The 20,353-nt window shown below is 42.9% G+C and overlaps 1 protein-coding gene across 5 annotated transcripts in view; it reads left to right on the top strand.

Moving 5' to 3' along the window:
• Positions 1–20,016, top strand: part of NMRK1 (nicotinamide riboside kinase 1) — a 58,649-nt gene extending 38,633 nt beyond the window's left edge. For all 5 annotated transcript variants that reach the window (XM_088464062.1, XM_088464063.1, XM_088464059.1 and 2 more), the window contains 2 exons: positions 11,171–11,237; positions 19,776–20,016. In XM_088464062.1, coding sequence (XP_088320188.1) covers positions 11,171–11,237; positions 19,776–19,806 — 98 coding nt within the window. In that variant the 3' untranslated portion in view covers positions 19,807–20,016. The remainder of the gene's footprint in view (positions 1–11,170; positions 11,238–19,775) is intronic.
• Positions 20,017–20,353: the final 337 nt, after the last annotated feature.

Here is a 20,353-nt window from a genome sequence, read left to right as displayed (position 1 = left end):
GAGTCCCGCAGCGAGTGAAAATTCACTCGCTACGGAGCTCACGCACATGCGCACTGCCCGGCCATCAACACACTTGCGAGCACTATATTCCAACATCACGAAACCAGAAAATGATAAAAAAAACTCCACACTAGAAGAAGAGGCTCGAGAGGAGGAAAGCATAAGAAACAGAAGAAGGAACTAACAGAGGGCCTGATTCAGACCCGGTCGCTCTGACAGAGCGCTCGCTCTGGATCAGGGCCGGGTCAACATCGACAGCTTTGTTGCGAGACCCGGAGTGACGGAGTGCCCGTCGCTAGCCAGGTCTCGCGCATGCACATAACGGAGCCGGCTCCGTCGTGTGCATGCGCTGTGGGCCACCATCGACCCGGTTGCGAGCATTCAGCGCTTGCGACCGGGTCTGAATCAGGCCCAGAATCCAAAATGACTAATTTAAATTTAAGTAAAAGAATCCTCACACAATCAAAAACATCAATATTAGAAAAAGGATTGAAGTTCGCTCCGCAGTCTACACAATATTTGACCTGTTCATTGATGTTCAAAAGTTGAGAGAAAATTATGCATTAAAAAATTCTACTCTAAAGAGACAACGACAAGGTCCATTCTAAAAGAAGGAAGCTACAATCACACAAAATTCAAACCATCATTTAATCCAACATACTGTGAAGGTCCGCATATAGAGACCTTCCAAAAATGTATGGAAAAAGATATCTCTGCCTTACCAGACAACCAAAAAATCAAGAGTAACTTATCAGAGGCTGAAAGAAGAAGTTGAAAAGAATTGAAAAAGGACATGTCAATCATCATTAAACCAGCTAATAAAGACAGGGGGGATTTGTACTCATGGACAAAGAAAAATATAAACAAAAAGCGAAAAGGCTGTTAGGAGATACAGACACGTACGAATGATTAAAATGTGATCCAACCTCAAGATTTGCAAAGGAACTATAAGCAACTTTTGGTGAAGGTATGGACCTAGGAATTATTATTAAAAAAGAATATGAGTTTATTTGGGAAAAAGATCAAAAGATCCCAACATTTTATTTTCTCCCGAAAATTCATAAAGACCTAAACAATTCTCCCTGGACGTCTGATAATATCGGGATTGAATTCAATTACAGCCAAATTGTCAAAATACATAGAAATTTTTTTTTGCAAGACCTAGGGGTAAATTTACGAAAAATCGTGTTTGGTAGAGTTTTGCCATTTTTAAACTCGATTTGACTCGCTGAAACTTGGGTGATTTTAGGCTTCTGAAATACTAAAATTTACCAAGAATCGTGTTTTGCTGAGTGTGTTTTCCGATGGTGTATCTGATCGAGATTACCCACCCGAGTTTGCAGTGTCTGACTGCAGCCAAACTCTCCCGAACAAGCAGCCTGCACATATCAGTGAGATATGTGTAGGCTGCTTGTGTGTTATACCTGTAAAACAAGGGTTAATTTAAAAAAAAAAAAACAGCCCCCCCCCCCCAAAAAAAAGCATAACCAGCCCCGGGCGCCTCAGCCAGTCCTGGTTCCTAAAAATACAGGGAAAAAAACAGGTAGGGTTCCCCCATATTTTAGGAACCAGCACTGGGCTGCTGAGCCAGTCCTGGTTTTAAAAAGGGGGAAAATAGGGGTTCCCCTATTTTTAAAACCAACACTGGGCTCAAATCCAGCCAGGGTGTAATGCCACAGCCAGGGGACCCTTTCACTGGTTCACCCCGGCCAAAGCATTATCACCCCAAGCCAGTCAGCCCAAACTGGGGATCTCAGGGGAGGTGGGGACCGCCCCCTTTCTCCCAAGCACCCCAGACTTAAGCTGAAGCCCGGGGCTTTTCCCCCGCACCCCTGGAGCGGTGGGTGCAGGGGTAATAGTGGTGAAAATAGAGTAAAACTATTGTTTTTTACAATGGAACTATAGGTGCCAGCATGCCTGCTTTTTGGCACTTGTGGAACTACAAGTGCCAGCAGACAGCCAGCACCCATACCCCCGCTGTAAAATAGATAGTTAATAAATCACAAGACACACCATAGTAAGTAAAATTTTATTACATACCTATTACACTCACACATACTTACCTACTGCCTGCTGTTTTGTCCTCTTGACAAGTAGAAATCCACAGGTGTACCTGTTAAATAAGTGAAAATAGAAAAATCTCTACCAAACTCACCCGAGTTTGTCTTTAGTAAATTTGCGAGTTGAAAAAAATGCCTAAACTCACCCGAGATTGCAATATTGACAAAACATGATTCTTTTTTTTTTTTTTTTTTTTTGAGTAATTTTTTTTATTAAGAAATTTTGCATATACAAAAAACAAGAACATTAAAAAAAATTTTTTACCAGCAACATATACAATTATTAATGACATAAAGAAACAAATTGCTATACAATCACATAAAATATGTGAAATAATATCAAATATATGGAACAAGTGGAAATTTGCATATCATTAATATACCAGAAACATTGTCACATCCCAGACCTGTTATATAGAACTCTGACAGATTAACTTGGGGAAGCATATCTTGAATCTAGCCAACCGGCCCAAATCTTTTCATATTTAGATTCTGCATTTCGGATTATATACATATAACGTTCATGTTGCACAGTTAGTGCAACCAAGGACACCCAAGCCTGGAAGTCAGGACCAATAGGGGCCATCCAAAGTCTTGCTATACAAACTTTAGCGAATACACATAAATTTATCGCACATTGCAATTTATATTTATCTAAAATATCATCGTCTATAATCCCAAGGCAACAGAATCTTGGTTTAAGAATAGAATGAGGAATACCGGTATCAGATACCGCACTGAGGACCCGACTCCAAAATAATTGCACCTTAGGACATTCCCATAGCATATGCCAAAAGGTTCCAGAGGCTGTACCACACTTTGGGCAAACATCCGAAGCCCTCCCTCCAAACTTCACCAACCGGGCTGGTGTGAAATAGGTTCTACGAAGTAGAAATAGCTGAATCTGCTGGAATCGAATAGAGGCAGTAGATACACGAGGACAAACAAGTGCTCCACTCCACTCGTCATCAATGAGACCACCCAACTCCAATTCCCCACACTGTTTCAAATGAGACAAATTAGAAGCATGATGATATGATATAAAAAATGAATATAAACAGGAGAGTGTCCGTTTAGGGCCTAAATGTACAAGAAAAGATTTTAAGGGGGAGTGTTGCAATGAGAGAGTCTTACTAGCAAATTGAGTATTCAGTGCATGGCGAAGCTGTAAATACCTAAAAAAATAAGTAGATGGGAGTTTAAATTCGTCCACCAGCTGAATAAAAGATTTAAGAATCCCATCTTGATACAGCTGATTAATCGTAATAATACCTTTACTACCCCAAATCTCTCTGGCATTAAGAGAAGAAAGTTCTGACAGCTGTCGGGAGCCCCAAAGAGATGTATCTGGGTCAATCTCGCTAAATTGTATTAGTGCATGAGCAGCACGCCAAATTCTCAAAGCCTGCAAAACTAAAGGGGGACCGTTACGAGTGAGCGAAGCACTAAGGATAGCTTGTAGGGGTGTATGTCCCGCTAACACCTGAGAAACTAACAGAGCCGGAAGGGAGTCAACTGAACCGTCCTGCACCCACAGCCGCAGATGAGCCAGTTGCGCTGCATAATAATAGTATTGAAAATGGGGAGTGCTAATCCTCCTGAAGTCCTTGACCTAGTAAGTACATCCAACTTTATTCGAGACCGTTTATCTAACCAAATCAGGGAATAAATTATACTGTTCAGTTTCCGAAACAATAATTTAGGAAGATAAATTGGGGCTTGTTGAAAAATATATAAAAATTTAGGTTGCACTATCATTTTAATTATCATCCTGTTACTGTCAGGGGAAGTTTGCGCCAGATTTTAATCCTATCTTTCAAATATGAAAACAGAGGCAAAATATTCAGACGAGAATAATCCTCCATAATATTAGACACCCAAATACCCAAATATTTAAAGGAGTCAACCCAACGTAGAGGTAGGGAAATGAATGGGTTAACAGGAAGGCGTCCTCTAAGGGGGAGAATGGAGAATTTGTCCCAATTAATGGCAAGGCCAGAATAATTACTAAACCTGTATATCACCTGCAGAACCAGGGGCATAGCAGTCACGTAGTTCCGGAGGAATAATAGCATGTCATCTGCATATAAAGCTATTGTATCCATCCTGTTACCCAGAGTAAGGCCAGCGATATCAGGATGTGTACGCAGAAGACACGCCAGTGGCTCAATAGCTAAAGCAAATAGGCTCGGAGACAAGGGACATCCCTGCCTAGTACCTCTGGACAATGCAAATGAGGGCAAAATGAAACCATTCACAGAGATACGAGCAGTTGGCCTGTAATACAGCAACTGAACCCATCTCAGAAATACTGGACCCACACCCATACATCTCATGACCTCCCATAGGAAGGGCCACTCCACTGAATCAAATGCTTTTGCTGCATCTAGAGAGACTACTACAGAGGAGGACCCTCCACCATGAGAAGCCTGGAGATGAGAATAAAGACGCCTGATATTAATAGATGTCGACTGTCCCGGCATAAAGCCAGTTTGATCCGGATGTACAATCTGAGCAATAACCTGATTAAGACGGATTGATAGAATTTTAGCGAGTATTTTTGCATCCGTGGATATTAATGAAATAGGACGGTATGCATCGGGAAATTTAGGGTCCTTCCCAGATTTTGGTATCACAATAATGATGGCTTCAGACATGGAAGCTGGAAACACACCTTTATCATATAGATTATTAAAGAGTTCTAAAAGTTGCGGTATAAATAGACCAGCATGTTTCTTGTAAACCTCCAAGGGGATACCATCAGAACCAGGAGACTTACCACCTGGGAAGGAGTTGATAGCAATCTCGACCTCTTCTAGTGTAAGCGGGGCATCTAAAAAGGACCTTTCCTCATGAGCCAAATGTGGGAGACCAATTGCTGCTACATAGGACATCAGATCAGCCGGAGTGCAAGACAGTCTAGAGCTATAAATATTTTTATAAAAGTTAAGAAAGGTGTCAGCAATGTCAGAGGTGTTGGAAACCAGTAACCCATCTGCAGTAAATATTTCATGGACAGCTGTGGAGGGACGGTCAGCATAGACTAAGTGAGCTAAAAAACTGCCCGTTTTATCTGCAGACATATAGTGAGAGTGAGACTGGAACAACAGCCGGCGGGTATTCCTATCAGTAAGATGGGTAGTCCAAGCAGACTGAGCCGCCAACCATCGGATTCGAGTCTCTTCAAGCCTATTTTGTAAATATTCAGACTCCAGTAAACGGCAAGTATTCTCAAGTTCAACCTCCTTCTCTCTATAATACTTTTTAAGGTCAGCAACTCGTTTAAGCAAAGTCCCTCGCATAAAGGCCTTAAATGCATCCCAAATTACTTCAATTGGAGCAGAACCAGCATTATCAGTAAAAAAACTCCTCCAAGCCGCTTCAAGTTCCGAACCTGCCCCCATCTGCAGAAGCCAGGAGGGATGTAACTTCCATAATATCTGCCCTCATAGACCATTCAGGTCCACATTCAATATAAGGGGAGAATGATCTGATATACCCCTTGTCTTATACTCCGCACCAGGTATTTTGGGAATCAAACTAGGGGAGACTAGAGCCAAATCAATTCTGGAGAACGAGCAATAAGAGGAGGAAAAACAGGAATATTGTTGTGTCCCTGGATGCTTCATCTTCCAGGCATCTACCCATCCCAAACCAGCCACAAATTTAGCAAATCCACTCTCACCCCCCACTAGACCAGTCGTATGGACCTCACGCCATTTATCCAAAAGGGGATTCAGATAGTTGTTAAAATCACCTAAACAGATCACGGGGGTGGCAGGAGACAAAGCAATAAATTCTGCTGCTTTTTTTAACACCTCATATGAGAATGGAGGGGGTATATAAACAGCAAGTAAAAAAATAGGGACAGTGTGAACCTTACAATCAAGAAAGACATAGCGCCCATAAGGGTCAATCCTAACGGCGTTACATACAAACGGTACCGATTTTTTGATAAGGACAGAGACCCCCCTTGAGGACGAAGTGTGTGAGGCGTGATATGCCCACCCCACCCAGGGACGTTTAAGAGATAAAATCCTGCTTCCAATCAAATGAGTCTCAGTAACACAGGAGATGTCAGGATCATATTGTTTAAGCATTTTCAACACTAAGGATCTTTTTATTCTGTCATTGAGTCCCCTCACATTCCACGTAAGTAGTCGTAATATAATAAAAATAGAAAATATCTAAGGAAATGGGAATAGAGATATAGCAAATTTCCAAGCGAAAAATAAAAAATGTGTGACCTGACAGCCAGCATATACATAATAGACAGAGAAAAGCAAAAAAAATAAAATAAAACAAACAAAACAAAAAACAAAAAATAAAACTTAACATTCTAAACAAACCTAGCCAACCCCCCTCCCTGTATACCCCTCCGAACCTAGGCATACTTGGATCCCAAAATTGCAACTACCTAAAACTAAAATAACATAAACCAATTAAATTCCCTACAAGTAACAGGGGCAATGAACAAAAATAGCCACCAATACATGGGAGCTCTCCATTAGATACTGTGACAGTGAAAGCATTCAACTTTTTGTATATAGAGGAAATTACATAGACTACCCTCCTACCCCAAGGCAATCGGGGACCTCCAAGATAAACATACAATAATAGACAATATACTTGCAGAGTTGTCGCCTGTGGAATCAAACAGATAGTTATAATCTGAAAAGAAATTACAGATAATGACACGAAGTGGATATTATATCAGAGGTATTTCAATCAGGAGCTAGCTGTCCATTGCCCGTGGCATAGCGATCCAGCCAGACAGCCGCCTCACGTGGAGAAGTAAAGAAGTGGGTTTCCCCGTCAGCAACCACACGCAACTTTGAAGGAAATAGCATGGCATATGAGAGGTTCAAGTCCCGCAGTCTGCGTTTAATGGGAAGAAATTTAGCCCTATCTTTCTGGACCTCTACCGCAAAATCCGGAAACACTGAAATGCGCACTCCGTTTCGTTCTAGCGGACCTTTAGTACGGGCCAGCCGTAATACAGTGTCCCGATCCTTATAATGCAGGAATTTAGCGATGAACGTGCGAGGCGGAGTACCAGGAGGCAGAGGTCTAGATGGAATTCGGTGCGCCCGCTCAACTGCAAATTGAGAAGAAAAGGACTCCCTGCCATAAGTAGTTGAAAGCCACGTCTCAAGGAAGGATTCAGGCGAGGAACCCTCCTCTTTTTCGGGTAACCCAACGAATCGTATATTGTTGCGACGAAGTCTTCCTTCCATGTCAGACAGCTTGCTTTGCATAACGGACATCTGTTGACACATATTAGAGACACGTTCCTGTAAAGGACCATGCGAGTCTTCCAGTGAAGAGATACGAGTTTCAGCTTCCTCCATACGCTCACGGATGCGTTGCAGATCTTGACGGAGCAAAGAGACGTCACATTGCATCTTTTCAATTTTATCTGATGAATGTTTGCCATTTACTGTAACGGCATCCAAAACTTGTTGTAAGGTAACTTCAGGAGGTGTCGCATCTGTAGAACTTTGAGAGCTCTCTAATGGTGCATCTTTGGATGCAGATGGAGGTTGCGGCGTAGTGGAGCGTGCAAACCGCTCCAATTTAGCAGCCGCGGCTGCCTGACCAGTTTTACCCATAATATGGGAAAAAACTGGATTGCACTGTCAGTACTGAAGCTAGTATTAAGGAAATGCACACAGTATTAAATATGGCTGCCAAGCAGTGTGGGCCTCTACAGGGTGTAATAGAGAGATGTACCTGTAGCCTGTGATGTGGGGAGAGGCAGTTCTTCTATGCAGCACCTGCTAGTTGCCAGCTGTATAAAATGCGGCTGAGTGAGAAGTCACAACAGGAGGGATTCACCCGGGGAGAGGACAGCAGGCTCAGCAGTGGTGGGAGAGAATGTCTTCCCCAGAGTCTGGAGTCACGTGGGCGGCAGCTACTTCAGCAGGCCGCTGAGGTTAATATAAGCAGGAGTGTAGGAGGCCAAGCAGGGGAGCCCCATCCGCAGCAACAATGAGGGAATACGTTCCACTTCAGGTCCGGAGACACATGGGAGACAGCCGCCGCTGCAGGAGATCGCGGGCCACGCCGCCCGCCGGACGCGGCCACAGGACAGCAGAGCCGCCTCCGAGGGGATGCCAGCCGCTGCAGCAGTGAGGAGAGACAGTCTCCTCCCGGTCCCGGATGTGCGCGGGCGGCAAAACACTGCGAGTCGGCCGCGAAGGAGGTCCGGAGACACGTGGGAGACAGCAGCTGCTGCAGGAGATCGCGGGCCACGCCGCCTGCCGGATGCGGCCACAGGACAGCGGAGCCGCTCCCGAGGGGACGTCAGCCGCCGCAGCAGAGAGGAGAGACAGCCTCCCCCTGGTCCAGGATGCACATGGGCGGCACAACACTGCGAGCCGGCTGTGAAGGAGGCCACAGACAAGGGGACAGCTCCCGGGCAGACGGTAACACCAACAGTCTTCACAGGTAGGTCATTAGGGGCACGGAAGGCTGTCAAGTCGACTGGTTCCACCAGGTCAGTCACAGTGAGCAGGATTTATATAGCACGGATAAATGGCAGGAGAGCTCAGATAAGAAGCTCCCTACTCCATTGCAGCCGTGGCCACGCCCCCGACCAAACATGATTCTTAGTATATTTACCCCCTAGTATCCAAACAAAGAAGTTACTTGAAGGATACTATAAGTATATTACAGGTCTTAGATAATTTAGTCTGGAAAGAAAGCTATACTGTGGGAACAAGCAACGTCAAGTCAACTATGTACCTGCAATACTCACGAGACTGGATGTGAAAATACCAGATACTTCCTCTCAGCAATGACTGACATAAGAAACCAACAAATAAATGTAATTATGGAAAACATCAAATTTATTTTAACGCATAACTGTTTTTGGTACGAAGGAAGATTTTATCTCCAGAAAAGTGGGACTGCGATAAAGACTTCCTTCCAGTTATTTGAACTTGTTCATGTCAAAATAGGAAAACGACTGCATATGGGAACACAACAGGTACAGGGGGAACATAATTTGCTGGAAACTATATATTGATGACGTCTTCTTTGTATGGGATGGCTCATATGAAGATATAAAAAAATGAATTAACTATATAAATAGTAACAAGATCAATCTGGAATTCACAATTACAAGTAAGGAAAATGTAACATTTCATGATCTGGAGATTTATATGAAGGAAAATAAAATTAATTCTAGGACTCATATAAATGAAGTGAATGGAAACAATGTCCTACCGTTTTCAAGTAATCATCACAGAAATTGGATCAGGAACATACTAGCGGGCCAAATTAGAAGGATCAAACATAATTGTACAAAATAATCTACCTATAATTTACAGAGTGAAAAACTAAAAACAAATTTCATCAATAAGGGATACTAGCCAAAATATCTGGAACTACAGTTAGAGAAAGTGAAACAACTGGAAAGAAGGGACCTGATTACATACAAACAGAAAAACATAACAAAAAAAATTACCTTTTGTTCATAACGCAATTTACCAGAAACAACAACGCCATAGAAAATCTAGTGAAAAAGCACTGGCATATTCTAAAACTCGACGCAAATCTGAATCCTTAAATTCCAGAAAATCCTCAGATCATTTATAGAAGAGCCAGGAATATAAAACAGGAGTTAGTAAAGAGCTTTATCCCTTTAGAAGATAAACCCCAATCCTCGAATAAAGGCCACCATTTCTGTCTCAACCGTGCAGCATGCAATAAACATACTACTAATTAATCAGTTTTTTCTACAGGTGCCACATATATATTATTGATCCATAGCTACTTACTACATATAGTGCTCACTTTTGTTTATGTTTCAATTACCATTTTAATTGAGCTGTTTCAAAGTATACATTGGCGTGCTTCTGCATTATATATTTTGTTGTGAGCACATGTTTACACCATTTGTGTTTTCAGTAATAGAGAGGGTTTTGAAGTTTAGTTCATGTCTTATAACATAAGTGTGTGTTGCACATAAAATGGTTCACAGCGTGGGCACAGGTGGCACATACTGTTAGTGTCTGTGACGCGTGCCTGGCCCAAACTAAACGCACGTGTTACAGTAGCTGGACAGAACACATCTTGAGCTTTGCATATTTACAGAAATATGCTATTTTTGTAACCAACTCTTCATTAGCCCCTTAATCTTCAAAACAACAACAAAATTGTCTTTCCTGCCAATGTTTAGAGGACTGGTGCATTCACCTTCCAGCTTTCCAGTAGCTATTTCCTGTGAAAGTTGTACTGGCAGACAAAGCAGAGAGTATTATTGCATACAACTTTCTATTGACACAACAAAGAAAGAAAGAAAAATGGTCAAACTGTTAAAAAGCTTTAAATAACATTACAGCTGCATCAGCAATCTCCCATAGACATAATGTAGCAAGCTGTATGTATCCCATGTGGAGTTATGCAGGAATTCTCACATTTGAGACATTTTGCTTGTGTAGGACTTTTAACTTCTGGATAAGCAGCATATATAGAGTACATATTGCACTTGATAAATTATGGGCCTGATTCAGTATTGATCGCAACTGCGATCGCAATAGCGATTACACACGCAGTCTCACTGTGAAGATATGTTTATGTCTGCGACCGCTATGCCATTGCAGCACAACATAAGGACGCCCACCTTACCTTACACACATGTGTAATATTTAGCAAATCTGCGAAAACATTGGTAACAACGAGTACAATCACAGCCTCACGCACACTTGCACAAGGTCAGACCTTACTCAGAAATTTGCTCATTGCACGCAGTAAAAGCCCAAGCTGCATATGGCGTTTATGCATGCCCCTGCAACGGCATTCAAATGCACTGGGTCGCCTGTGTTTTGCCAACCACCCCCCTGTCACTACCCCCAAACGATACTTCCTGTCAATCACTCTGTGATGGGTCTGCGTAGTCACTGCGATCGCAAACCCAATCACAGCGTAGTCACTGCGATCGCAAACCCAGTTGCAGTGGAGTGTTTGCGCACTGCGATGCATATGCAGAATGCAACAATTGTCTGATAGCGTGCGTAATCGCAGTTGCGATCGCTGCTGAATCAGGCAGTATGTCTTAAATCGCCATCCAGCACTGACGCTAATATTCTGTCATCTGCTTTTAGTTTTCTTAGATGGTACTAAGCCAAAAGAAGAAATTCTATCTGTTGTTCATTCCGACATTATGACTTGGTAAGTCACTGATAGAAACATAATATTTAATTTAACTGTGCTTTAAATGTTTTTATATATATAAATGATAAGGAGAGGGCAATCGTGAGAATGGTTTCAAAAAATAATTTACTAATAACAAGTCTCATGTACATCAAGGTTTGAAATTGAATACATATGTATCACCCGGTTCCCAGTCCTCAAACAGCCGTCTGTAGGACCTCCTGGGTATCACTGCCTCTGGAACAAGCAGGAGACGTCAGATAGCCGCTCCCAACGCGTTTCGATGATGACTTCGTCAGGGGGTGTGGCTAACCCTTCTATCAGCTCCCTTTTATACCAGCCGCATCTCAGGTGTTACATTTATAATTAGTATCTAATCACATAAAAATTACCTTATAAAACATCACATATTCCTAGAAAACATTTGACATAAAATATATCACATTGGCAATAATTTACATTAGCAATAATTTATAAAACACATAAAAAAAAACTAAGAACAACCATTAGATCTAAATGATTCGTTATTATAATAAATAGTATACAACTATCACTAATCTTTAATTGAAAATGTTCAACACACAATAGAGTAACAATCATCTCAGATCTAAACAGATATCTTTTAGTTATATACTAAAAACACAGCATCACAATAGTGCTGATATTATATATTTAAAAACGACATTAAATAGGCAAATAATTTTGTTTCAATTAAATAATAAAATAACGTACACATATATATATACACATATAAATACATATACAAATATAGATACACATGTACGTAATATTTAGCTTTATGAAAACTACACAATCAGCTCCCAATATTTCTAGAGAAAGCCGAATATAGACAATATTAAACCACAATATATTTCAAATGTTTAACATATTAACTAGACCAATATGTTAAACATTTTAAAACATTTTATATATATATATATATATATATATAAACAACAGGCTGGCACTCAATTGTAAAAACAGTTCATCATGCCTGGGTGCCTCCAGACCAAAGTATTGTATGTAGACACAATTATAGTGGCACTAACAGGACTTCTTGAAAATAATATGGATGGTGTAATAACACCTAAACACCAACCAGTATCCTTCTGTGGTCAACGTTTCTTTTTAATTTAAAAAATTTCCTCAGTACAAGGAAATTTTTTTAAGAAATATAAAACTTTTTATTACCAATCAGAATCCTATTTCAATTAAATAAACGAAGTCCTAGTTAACTTTGGCATAACCCCGCTCTTTATGTGCACATTAGGCCATTCTTACCTACTCTAATGGAATGTCCAGGAGACTCCTGAGTTTTTTGGTAGTTCTCGGACCCCTGGAAGACTGGGTGGATCTCACACATCCCGCCACCTTCCTAGTAAAGTGGGCATGATGGGGAGAGTAATACCAGGAATTGTGGATCTGTAGGGAGGAGACGGGTCCATCATGATTTGAATTGTGTCAATTTGGCCCACCTCCTCTTCTTAGACCTGCGATTGTGTGATTATGCCACGATAGAGGTGGGGTTTAATGACGCAATAGCCAGACTCCGCACTCTGTGTCTAGCTGTAACTCCTCTCTGGGTTTCTCCTGGAGAGTATTTAAAAAATCGGACAGTAAGATAGGGGCCCAATTATCTTGTTAAGCAGCAGGATACAGTTGTAATTCCCCTTTTAGTAATGGACCATTTCATGAAATGTCCCATATGTAACACTGTAGAAAAAATCTGTAACTGTGTATCTTTTGAGTTTTCAACATAGGTTGACAAATGAAATTACAGCTCTTTCTCATAGCTTTTCTTTAAAAAAAATTACAGGCTCTTAATACAAAGATTGAATTATCAAGTAGTTTCCTATATGTTTCGTACGTGACACGGAATGGTTCACTATACAAAATGTTGCAGTGCTGTTCATCAATGATGGGTATAATAGACAAACTGGAATGGTTTACCATGGAATTTACTGTCTGTATAGGGATTGCAAATATGATGTCCTGCACAGTGGAGCAGGTATCAGTATAAATATCTATGAGATTTATCTCAGTCCAGTGGATGTTACTGAGGCAGCTTTCCCTCAGATGCAGACAGATCAGCATACTGTAGGTCTAAAATGTATAGACTCAGTTGTCTCTCTCTCTCTCCTTGTAGCTGAGGGTGTCAACAGGATCACGATTTTAAACTCTCTCTCTCCACCCCCTTTTTTTTTAGGCCCTTCCCCAGAATGTCACACTCTTAATGGAATAAATTATTTGCTATTTCCTAATTATTTGATGAGGCTGTGCGAGATCTGTTATGTGTGAGACCCCCAGTGTGTGTGTGAGATCCCTGTCATGTGTGAGACCACCGATGTGTGTGTGTGTGTGAGCAGGGCCGGCCCAAGCCTACATTTTTTGGTAAGCGAATATAGATTTTGGCGCCCTTTATATGTATGATAATTGTGCGATTTAAATTTATCTTAAATATTGGTCCCGAACTTCAGGCACACTTGATATTAATAATTGTATAGTTTGTAATAATCTAGTTCTATCTAAAAGTATAGTAACCAGGCTAACCTGGACGATATCGACCAGGTTCGCCTGCATGCACAGGTGATGGTTGATATCATCGTACCGTGTGTACACACCTTTAGGCTGTAAAAAAAAAAATAACTCCATGAGAGAGACAGTGTGAACCATAGGAGTGGCCAAATCAACAGTGTGGCACATTCTAAGAAATGAACAAAGCACTGGTCATCTTGCAACACAGAAAGGGCTGGACATCCATGGAAGACAGCAATGGTGGATGAACGCAGTAGCCTTTACATGGTAAGTGATCGCGCGGAGTGAAAAAAATTGTGGGTCCCAGGCAGGGCCGTAGCTAGGGTAGTGCGGTCGGTGCCATCGCACAGGGCACCACAGGTCAGGGGGTGCTGTTTGGGCCTGTCAAATTTCTGTTTATAATCATTCTCACTTGTAGCTTCCTCTTATTTCATCCCCAACATCTTCTGGCCTCCCCTATCTCTTCCCATGAGACCATGGCCCTTTTTTGGGTGCATTATGTCCCTTTGAAAAATGAGGGGGGCGCCAATGCTCTTTCTGGCACAGGGCACCAAAAAGTCTATTTACAGCACTGGTCCCAGGGACCCCTCACTTTAAGAAATTAAAGGTTCTAACCCACTGCTTATATGTCCATCACATATTAAGGGGGGGGGTGAGGGCAGACAGCAGTTGCGACAGTGTTTGGGGGCAAAGAGGGGGCTAGGAGCAGGCAGAACTGGTGGTAGGAAGGTGGTAAGAGTAGATAGCTGCTAGGGCAGTACTGGGGTGCAAGGAGGGTGTTAGGGGCAGTGCTGGGGGCTAGGAAGGGAGGGCAGCACTGGGGGTAGGGAGGGAGCAAGTGTAGATAGCAGTTGGGTGCACACAATGTGCACTGTGACAGCATGCCCACCTCCCTTACAAAATGTGTCAGCATTGCTCCTTTACACACACAGAATGTGATAGCATCCTCACCCAATACACACATATCCCCTTACACATACAGACTGCGACAGATACACACACACACACACAAAATGAGTGACAGCATGCCCACCCCCTACATACAATGTGTGACACCATATCCCCTTACACATACACAATGCGACAGATACATGTCCCCTTACACACACACACACACAATGAGTAACAGTATGCCCTCCCCCTACATACACACAGTATTCTGGAAGGGTAGTGTCTAAATCCCCTTCACGGAGAGGACCCTGACATCATCAGCCAGTGTCCAGCGTCATTCCCTACCTTCCAAGTGGGCATAGAGGGGGACTATAACCATGTGGCGAGCATAGCGAGCCCACGAGGGGACATCTTTCTTGATTTATTGGGGACATCTTAATTGTTTAGCTGTCTTTCATGGGCATGAACTGCACTTCCACCCTCACTCACGTCACTTCCAGGTCCCCAGCAAGATGGGGAAATAAACTCTACCATTCTGGAAGTAGTATGACAGTATGCCCTACCCCTACAACGTTTATCACAGTGATATAAACTCTTTTATGGCCACAATTTACAGAACCAATAGGAGAACTCTTGTCAAGGCAGCCGGGTGATGCTGGCAGGTGCATTAAGGGCGGCTGAGCTTGCCACTTTGCCAGATCAGTGTGAAGAAGACATAAACACTTGTATGTGTGCAGAAAAAAAAAAAAAATATATATTTAGATTTATACACACACACAGTGTATATATAATGTATACCTCAGATTTTTGTTTGTTAAAGCCCAAAAATGGGGCATGGCCTCACTACAGCTATATCTATATATACTGTGGATTGGTATGGAATCCCAGCTGCCGCATGGCCGGCAGTTCGATTCCCGCCAGCGGCAGCCCGACACCGCTGGAAATCCTGATCGTCCCTAAGGTAAGTATAAACTAACCTAACCCTACCCCCTAACCCTCCCTTAGGGGTGCCTAACCCTAACCTCCCCCCCAAGTGCCTAACCCTAATCCCCCCTCTAAGTGCCTAACCCTAACCCTCCCTTCCCCGCTGCGTAAACCCAAGTCCCCTGGGGGGTGCCTAACCCTAAACTCCCCCTGGGGGTGCCTAACCCTATCCCCCCGGGTGCCCTAAACCTAACCCTCCCCCCCCCGCGGCTGTCCGCTTGCGGTTCCCGGCATCCCTTCGATCAGGATGCCGGGCGCCGGTCTCCTGGCGTCGGGTAAATGACATGCGTCTAGATATAGACACCGGTCATTTATCCCACGCCGGGATAAAGCAGCCAGGAAGCCGGCTGTCAGTATTAAGGCAGCCGGTTTTCCGACTGCATACCTATACTGTAGATATATCTATTATATATCCTCACAAAAAAGAATTTGACCCTTGGCTACCATATTTATCTAATTATATGGCTTAAACATGCTAATGGTGTACTGTATATCTATAAATCCACACCATTAGCATGATTAAGCCCTATAATTAGATATAGCTATATGATAGCCTAGGGTCAAGATATTTTTGGTGAGGATATATATCAATAAAACCCACAACATTAGCATGTTTAAGCCCAGCCCCAGGCCAGCACCTCTTCACTTGATATGTCTGTATTTTACTGTGACACACACTGTCAGTCTGACACTGACAGTGTTATATGATCTTACCAGCAGGCAGCCCTTGAACATGAGGGATGTGGCTAACCTTCCCGAATCGCTGCATTGTGCCATCGATGGTAATTACTGGGAACCATCGATTGTAGCCATCGATTGACTCCCAATCAGTGTCAGTGTCATTACATATGCTTTTTCTCTATCCTGCCTGCTGCTCGCTACTGGGTTACAGCTCGGGTCACATGGTACAATGACGTCGCCAGTGAACACGGTCAGCTGACTTGAGGCAGCAAGCTAAGTTACCGCTCTGTGTCGCGTCCCATATGTATAATCCCACCCCCATCTCCCCGCCACTCGGAGCCGCTGCGCCTGTACGCACCCCCTGTGCTGCGGTGTGCGGGGACTGATGGAAGGGGAAAGCGAGTCTCTCCGGCCCACAGTGTATATGTGCACCCAGTGCCGGCTCCCGCTGGGGGAGTCATAAATCAGCATGGTCGCGGCCGCGGCGCCCTTTACTATGTGGCGCCCTACGCGGCCGCGTACCATGCGTAATTATAGAACCGGCCCTGTGTGTGAGATCCCTGTCATGTGAGAGTGCTTGTGAGGCCCACTGTCAGTAGTGTGTAAGACCGCATTAGGCATGTGTGTGAGACCTGTCAGGTGTGTGTGTCCCAATCACTGTCAGGAGTGTGGAGCATGTGGCAGCCAGGCACAGCAGACAGAGAAGTGGCTGGAACTCTTCGGTGAGTGCCTGGTGTTCTATGACTGCATCTCTTTTTTTTTGTTAATTCACAATAGGTTGCAAGGTCCGCATAAATTTTTTCAGCCAAATCCCACACCCAATTGAACTCCAATATCCTCTTTACATTGATGACACCCAGATCTACCTCTCCTCCTCTGTACTCTCCTCCTCTCTCCTCACTTGTGTCTACAACTGCCACTTTGCTATTTCCTCCGCTTTCTTAAACTTAACTTGTCTAAGACTGAGCTGATCATCTTCCCTCCATCCTGAGTCCCCTCTCCTCCCTCAATTTCACTATCACTATCCATGAACAACCTCACTATCTCATCTATCCTGCAAGTCTACTCCACTCCAACCTCTCCTTCAAACTACACACTCAGGGTCTAATTCAGCAGTGCACACAAGTGCACTGCTGAACTCAGATTCCCGATTATTAGCAATCTGAGTGTGCAGAATGCGTCTCGCTAACACGCACGCTAGCCCTTGAATGCCTTTGCCTAATTGACAGTCAAAGGCATTTAAGGGGTGGTGCGGGGGCGGAGCTGGGCGCCATCCCCGGAAACTGCCCCGTTTTCCGGGAGTGGCAAGCCCAGGATCTGCGTTGATCAACGCAGTATCCAGGGCTCGCAAACCAGCCAGGCTGAGTAAGCTGAGACTTACTCAGAAGGCCAGTGCCCGGTGCTGTCTATCATCGCAACCATCGACCACCAATGGTCGTGATGGTGATCCCAGCTGGGGTGTCATACACCTCCTGCTGCATTTACATTATTGCAAGGATGCATTTGCATAGCTTTTCTTGCTGAATCAGGGCCTCAGTTCCTCTCCCATAGGGAGATTTATCAAATCATGGAGAAAGATAAAGTTGAGATAGAGATAAATTATCAATCCATCATTGATACTGTCATTTTACAGGCTGTGCTAGAAAACTTACACAAGCTGATTGTTTATCTTTCTCCACTTTATCTCTCTCCAAGATTTGATCAATTTCCTTCAACCCCCATATTGTTGCTTTCACCTTCGCAATATCTCCAGGTTCAGACCCTTTCTCAACCCTAGAGGCAACAAAGACCTTCATTCACTCACTGGTCATCTCTAGATGGGACTACTGCAACTTCCTCTTTTCTGGCCTTCCTAGCATCCACTTCTTTTCACTCCAGTTTGTCCTCAGTGTTTCTGCTCAGCTCGTCCTCCTCACCAATTAACTGCTTCTGTCTCCCCTTCAATTTAAACTCCTCAAACTGTCCTATAAAGCCCTCACCTAATTCAATCCCCCCACATTTCTGACCTCATCTACTTCCACAATGTCACCCACCCACTTCGTCCAACCGTTGACTGCCATCTCTGCTCCCAACTGATTACCTCCTCCCACACCCACCTCCAGGATTTTGCCCATGCTGCTCCCCATCACTGGATCTCTCTCCACCAATTAACTCTCTACTTTCAATCAAAGCTTCAAATGAGCTCTAAAAACACACTTCTTTATTAAAGCGTTCCAGCTCTCATCCTAACTTACCCATCCGTGCTTCTTCCTCACTGTCTCTCCCCCGTGTCACCCTTGTCTATCTGACCCTCCACTTTAGAGTGTAAGATCTCATGATCCCTCTTGTGCTCCTCCCCCCAGATACATTGGCACCAAACCTTTAGGCTCAACAGGCATCCGCTACCTCTGTGGGTACTGTGGTTCCATATGAAACAATGTCTATATAGCTTGTATCCCATGTTCTGAAATGTTTTGTACTGTAAGTCTTTTGCATTTTTTGTCATATGCAGAAGGCAGCAGTGAGCGCCTTATGCTTGGGTAATCTTTGAAACTATTATCATGTTTTTTACAGCTGCGTGCCATGCGGAAACGCAGCTACGTTCGTATTAGCGTCCATCTTTGAATCAGGTCCATAGATCGAAGGCTCCACTGGGCAAGGTGTTTGAGAGTGTTACAATATTCTTTGTAAGTGCTGCGGAATACAGTATGTGTGCACTAACTAAATAATTGGTAATAAACTCTAATGGGTAAAAAGATTTTGGCCACAGTCCCATTTACTGTGGTGTAAGCCCTTATTTTGCCACACCACTTACAGGCCACAACATCCTCTCCATGAGCCTACCCTTGCACAGAGACACCTAAATACTCTACACCAATTCACATATCTTCAATAAAACTACACCTCTCTCTTATAACTATGCTCTTCTGTCCTTATTTGGCTAATTCATTATACAAAAAACACTTATTCAGCTAAAGACTATGCAACTCCAGCCACCACAAACCTTAAATGAGGCACACCAAACAGGTTTGCTACCTGCAAGAGTGATCCATCCCCGCTTCAAGAGTGCTCCATCACTGCTGCAAGAGTGCTCCACCGCTGCTGCACACACTGAAAGAATTTTTGCTCCAAATCCAACTTCTTCGATTATAAATTCTCAGCGGCGCAGAGAGAAAGGGGTGGAGGGGGCTTATACCAATTACTTGAGTCTCTTGAGAGGGCCCAGGCTAGCTGCTGAGGGGGGCAAATGTCCCCCTATGCAGCACGTGGTGCTACTTGCCGGAACGTGTATTTTGTCTACCTTGTGTGTCCATATTTTATGTCTTGTATCACAATTATTTCTAGTTTTGCAACGCTGTGGTACCTAACAAATAATGTAATACTACATATACAAAAATACTAATATCTCACATTCATTTAACGTCTTGTCAAAACTAATGCTGTCATTATAAAGTGTTTAATATTAATTTCCTCTACTTTTTTCAGTTCATCAATGTACACCCCAAGGAGTCTTTAGGAGACTGAAGGTCTGTATCATCTAAGGAGCAAAATGCACAAGTCACATGTAAACTATTCTATAATAAGATGCTAAGTTTTCAGTTACTCTTGAAGCAAACCATAACCGTATGAGTCAATAACATCATCACATTATTAACACTATATTATATGCTATGCGACTATATGTAACATGTAGCCCAAGCTTTACACAAACAGTATGATTACCATTGTGTGCAATAGTATAATAAAGTATATCATGTTTCAAAGTGTTGTTTGTATAAATGACAATAAAAACTGTATATATCAAGAAAGATGTACTTTCTGATACACATTACGGGATGCTCATAAAAATTTCACAGGGAAGTATTTTCTAAGAATTAATGGAAATAAATAGCAATGATCTAGGGGTAACTTACTAATGTTCGATTTTCATTTTGAGTGATTTGGCATTCGGTTTGCATTCAATTTGTATTCGATTTTGCATTTGGGTATTTACTAAAGGCCAAATTGAATGTAAAATTGAATTTCAAATCGAATTTTAGTCAAATCGAGCTCAAATCAAACAT

Source organism: Taudactylus pleione, unplaced genomic scaffold, assembly GCF_031769625.1.
Source record: "Taudactylus pleione unplaced genomic scaffold, aTauple2 ptg001573l, whole genome shotgun sequence".
Classification (NCBI taxonomy): Eukaryota; Metazoa; Chordata; class Amphibia; order Anura; family Myobatrachidae; genus Taudactylus; species Taudactylus pleione.
Note: the sequence above shows the minus strand (reverse complement) of the source record. Positions and strands in the feature narration are given on the sequence as shown.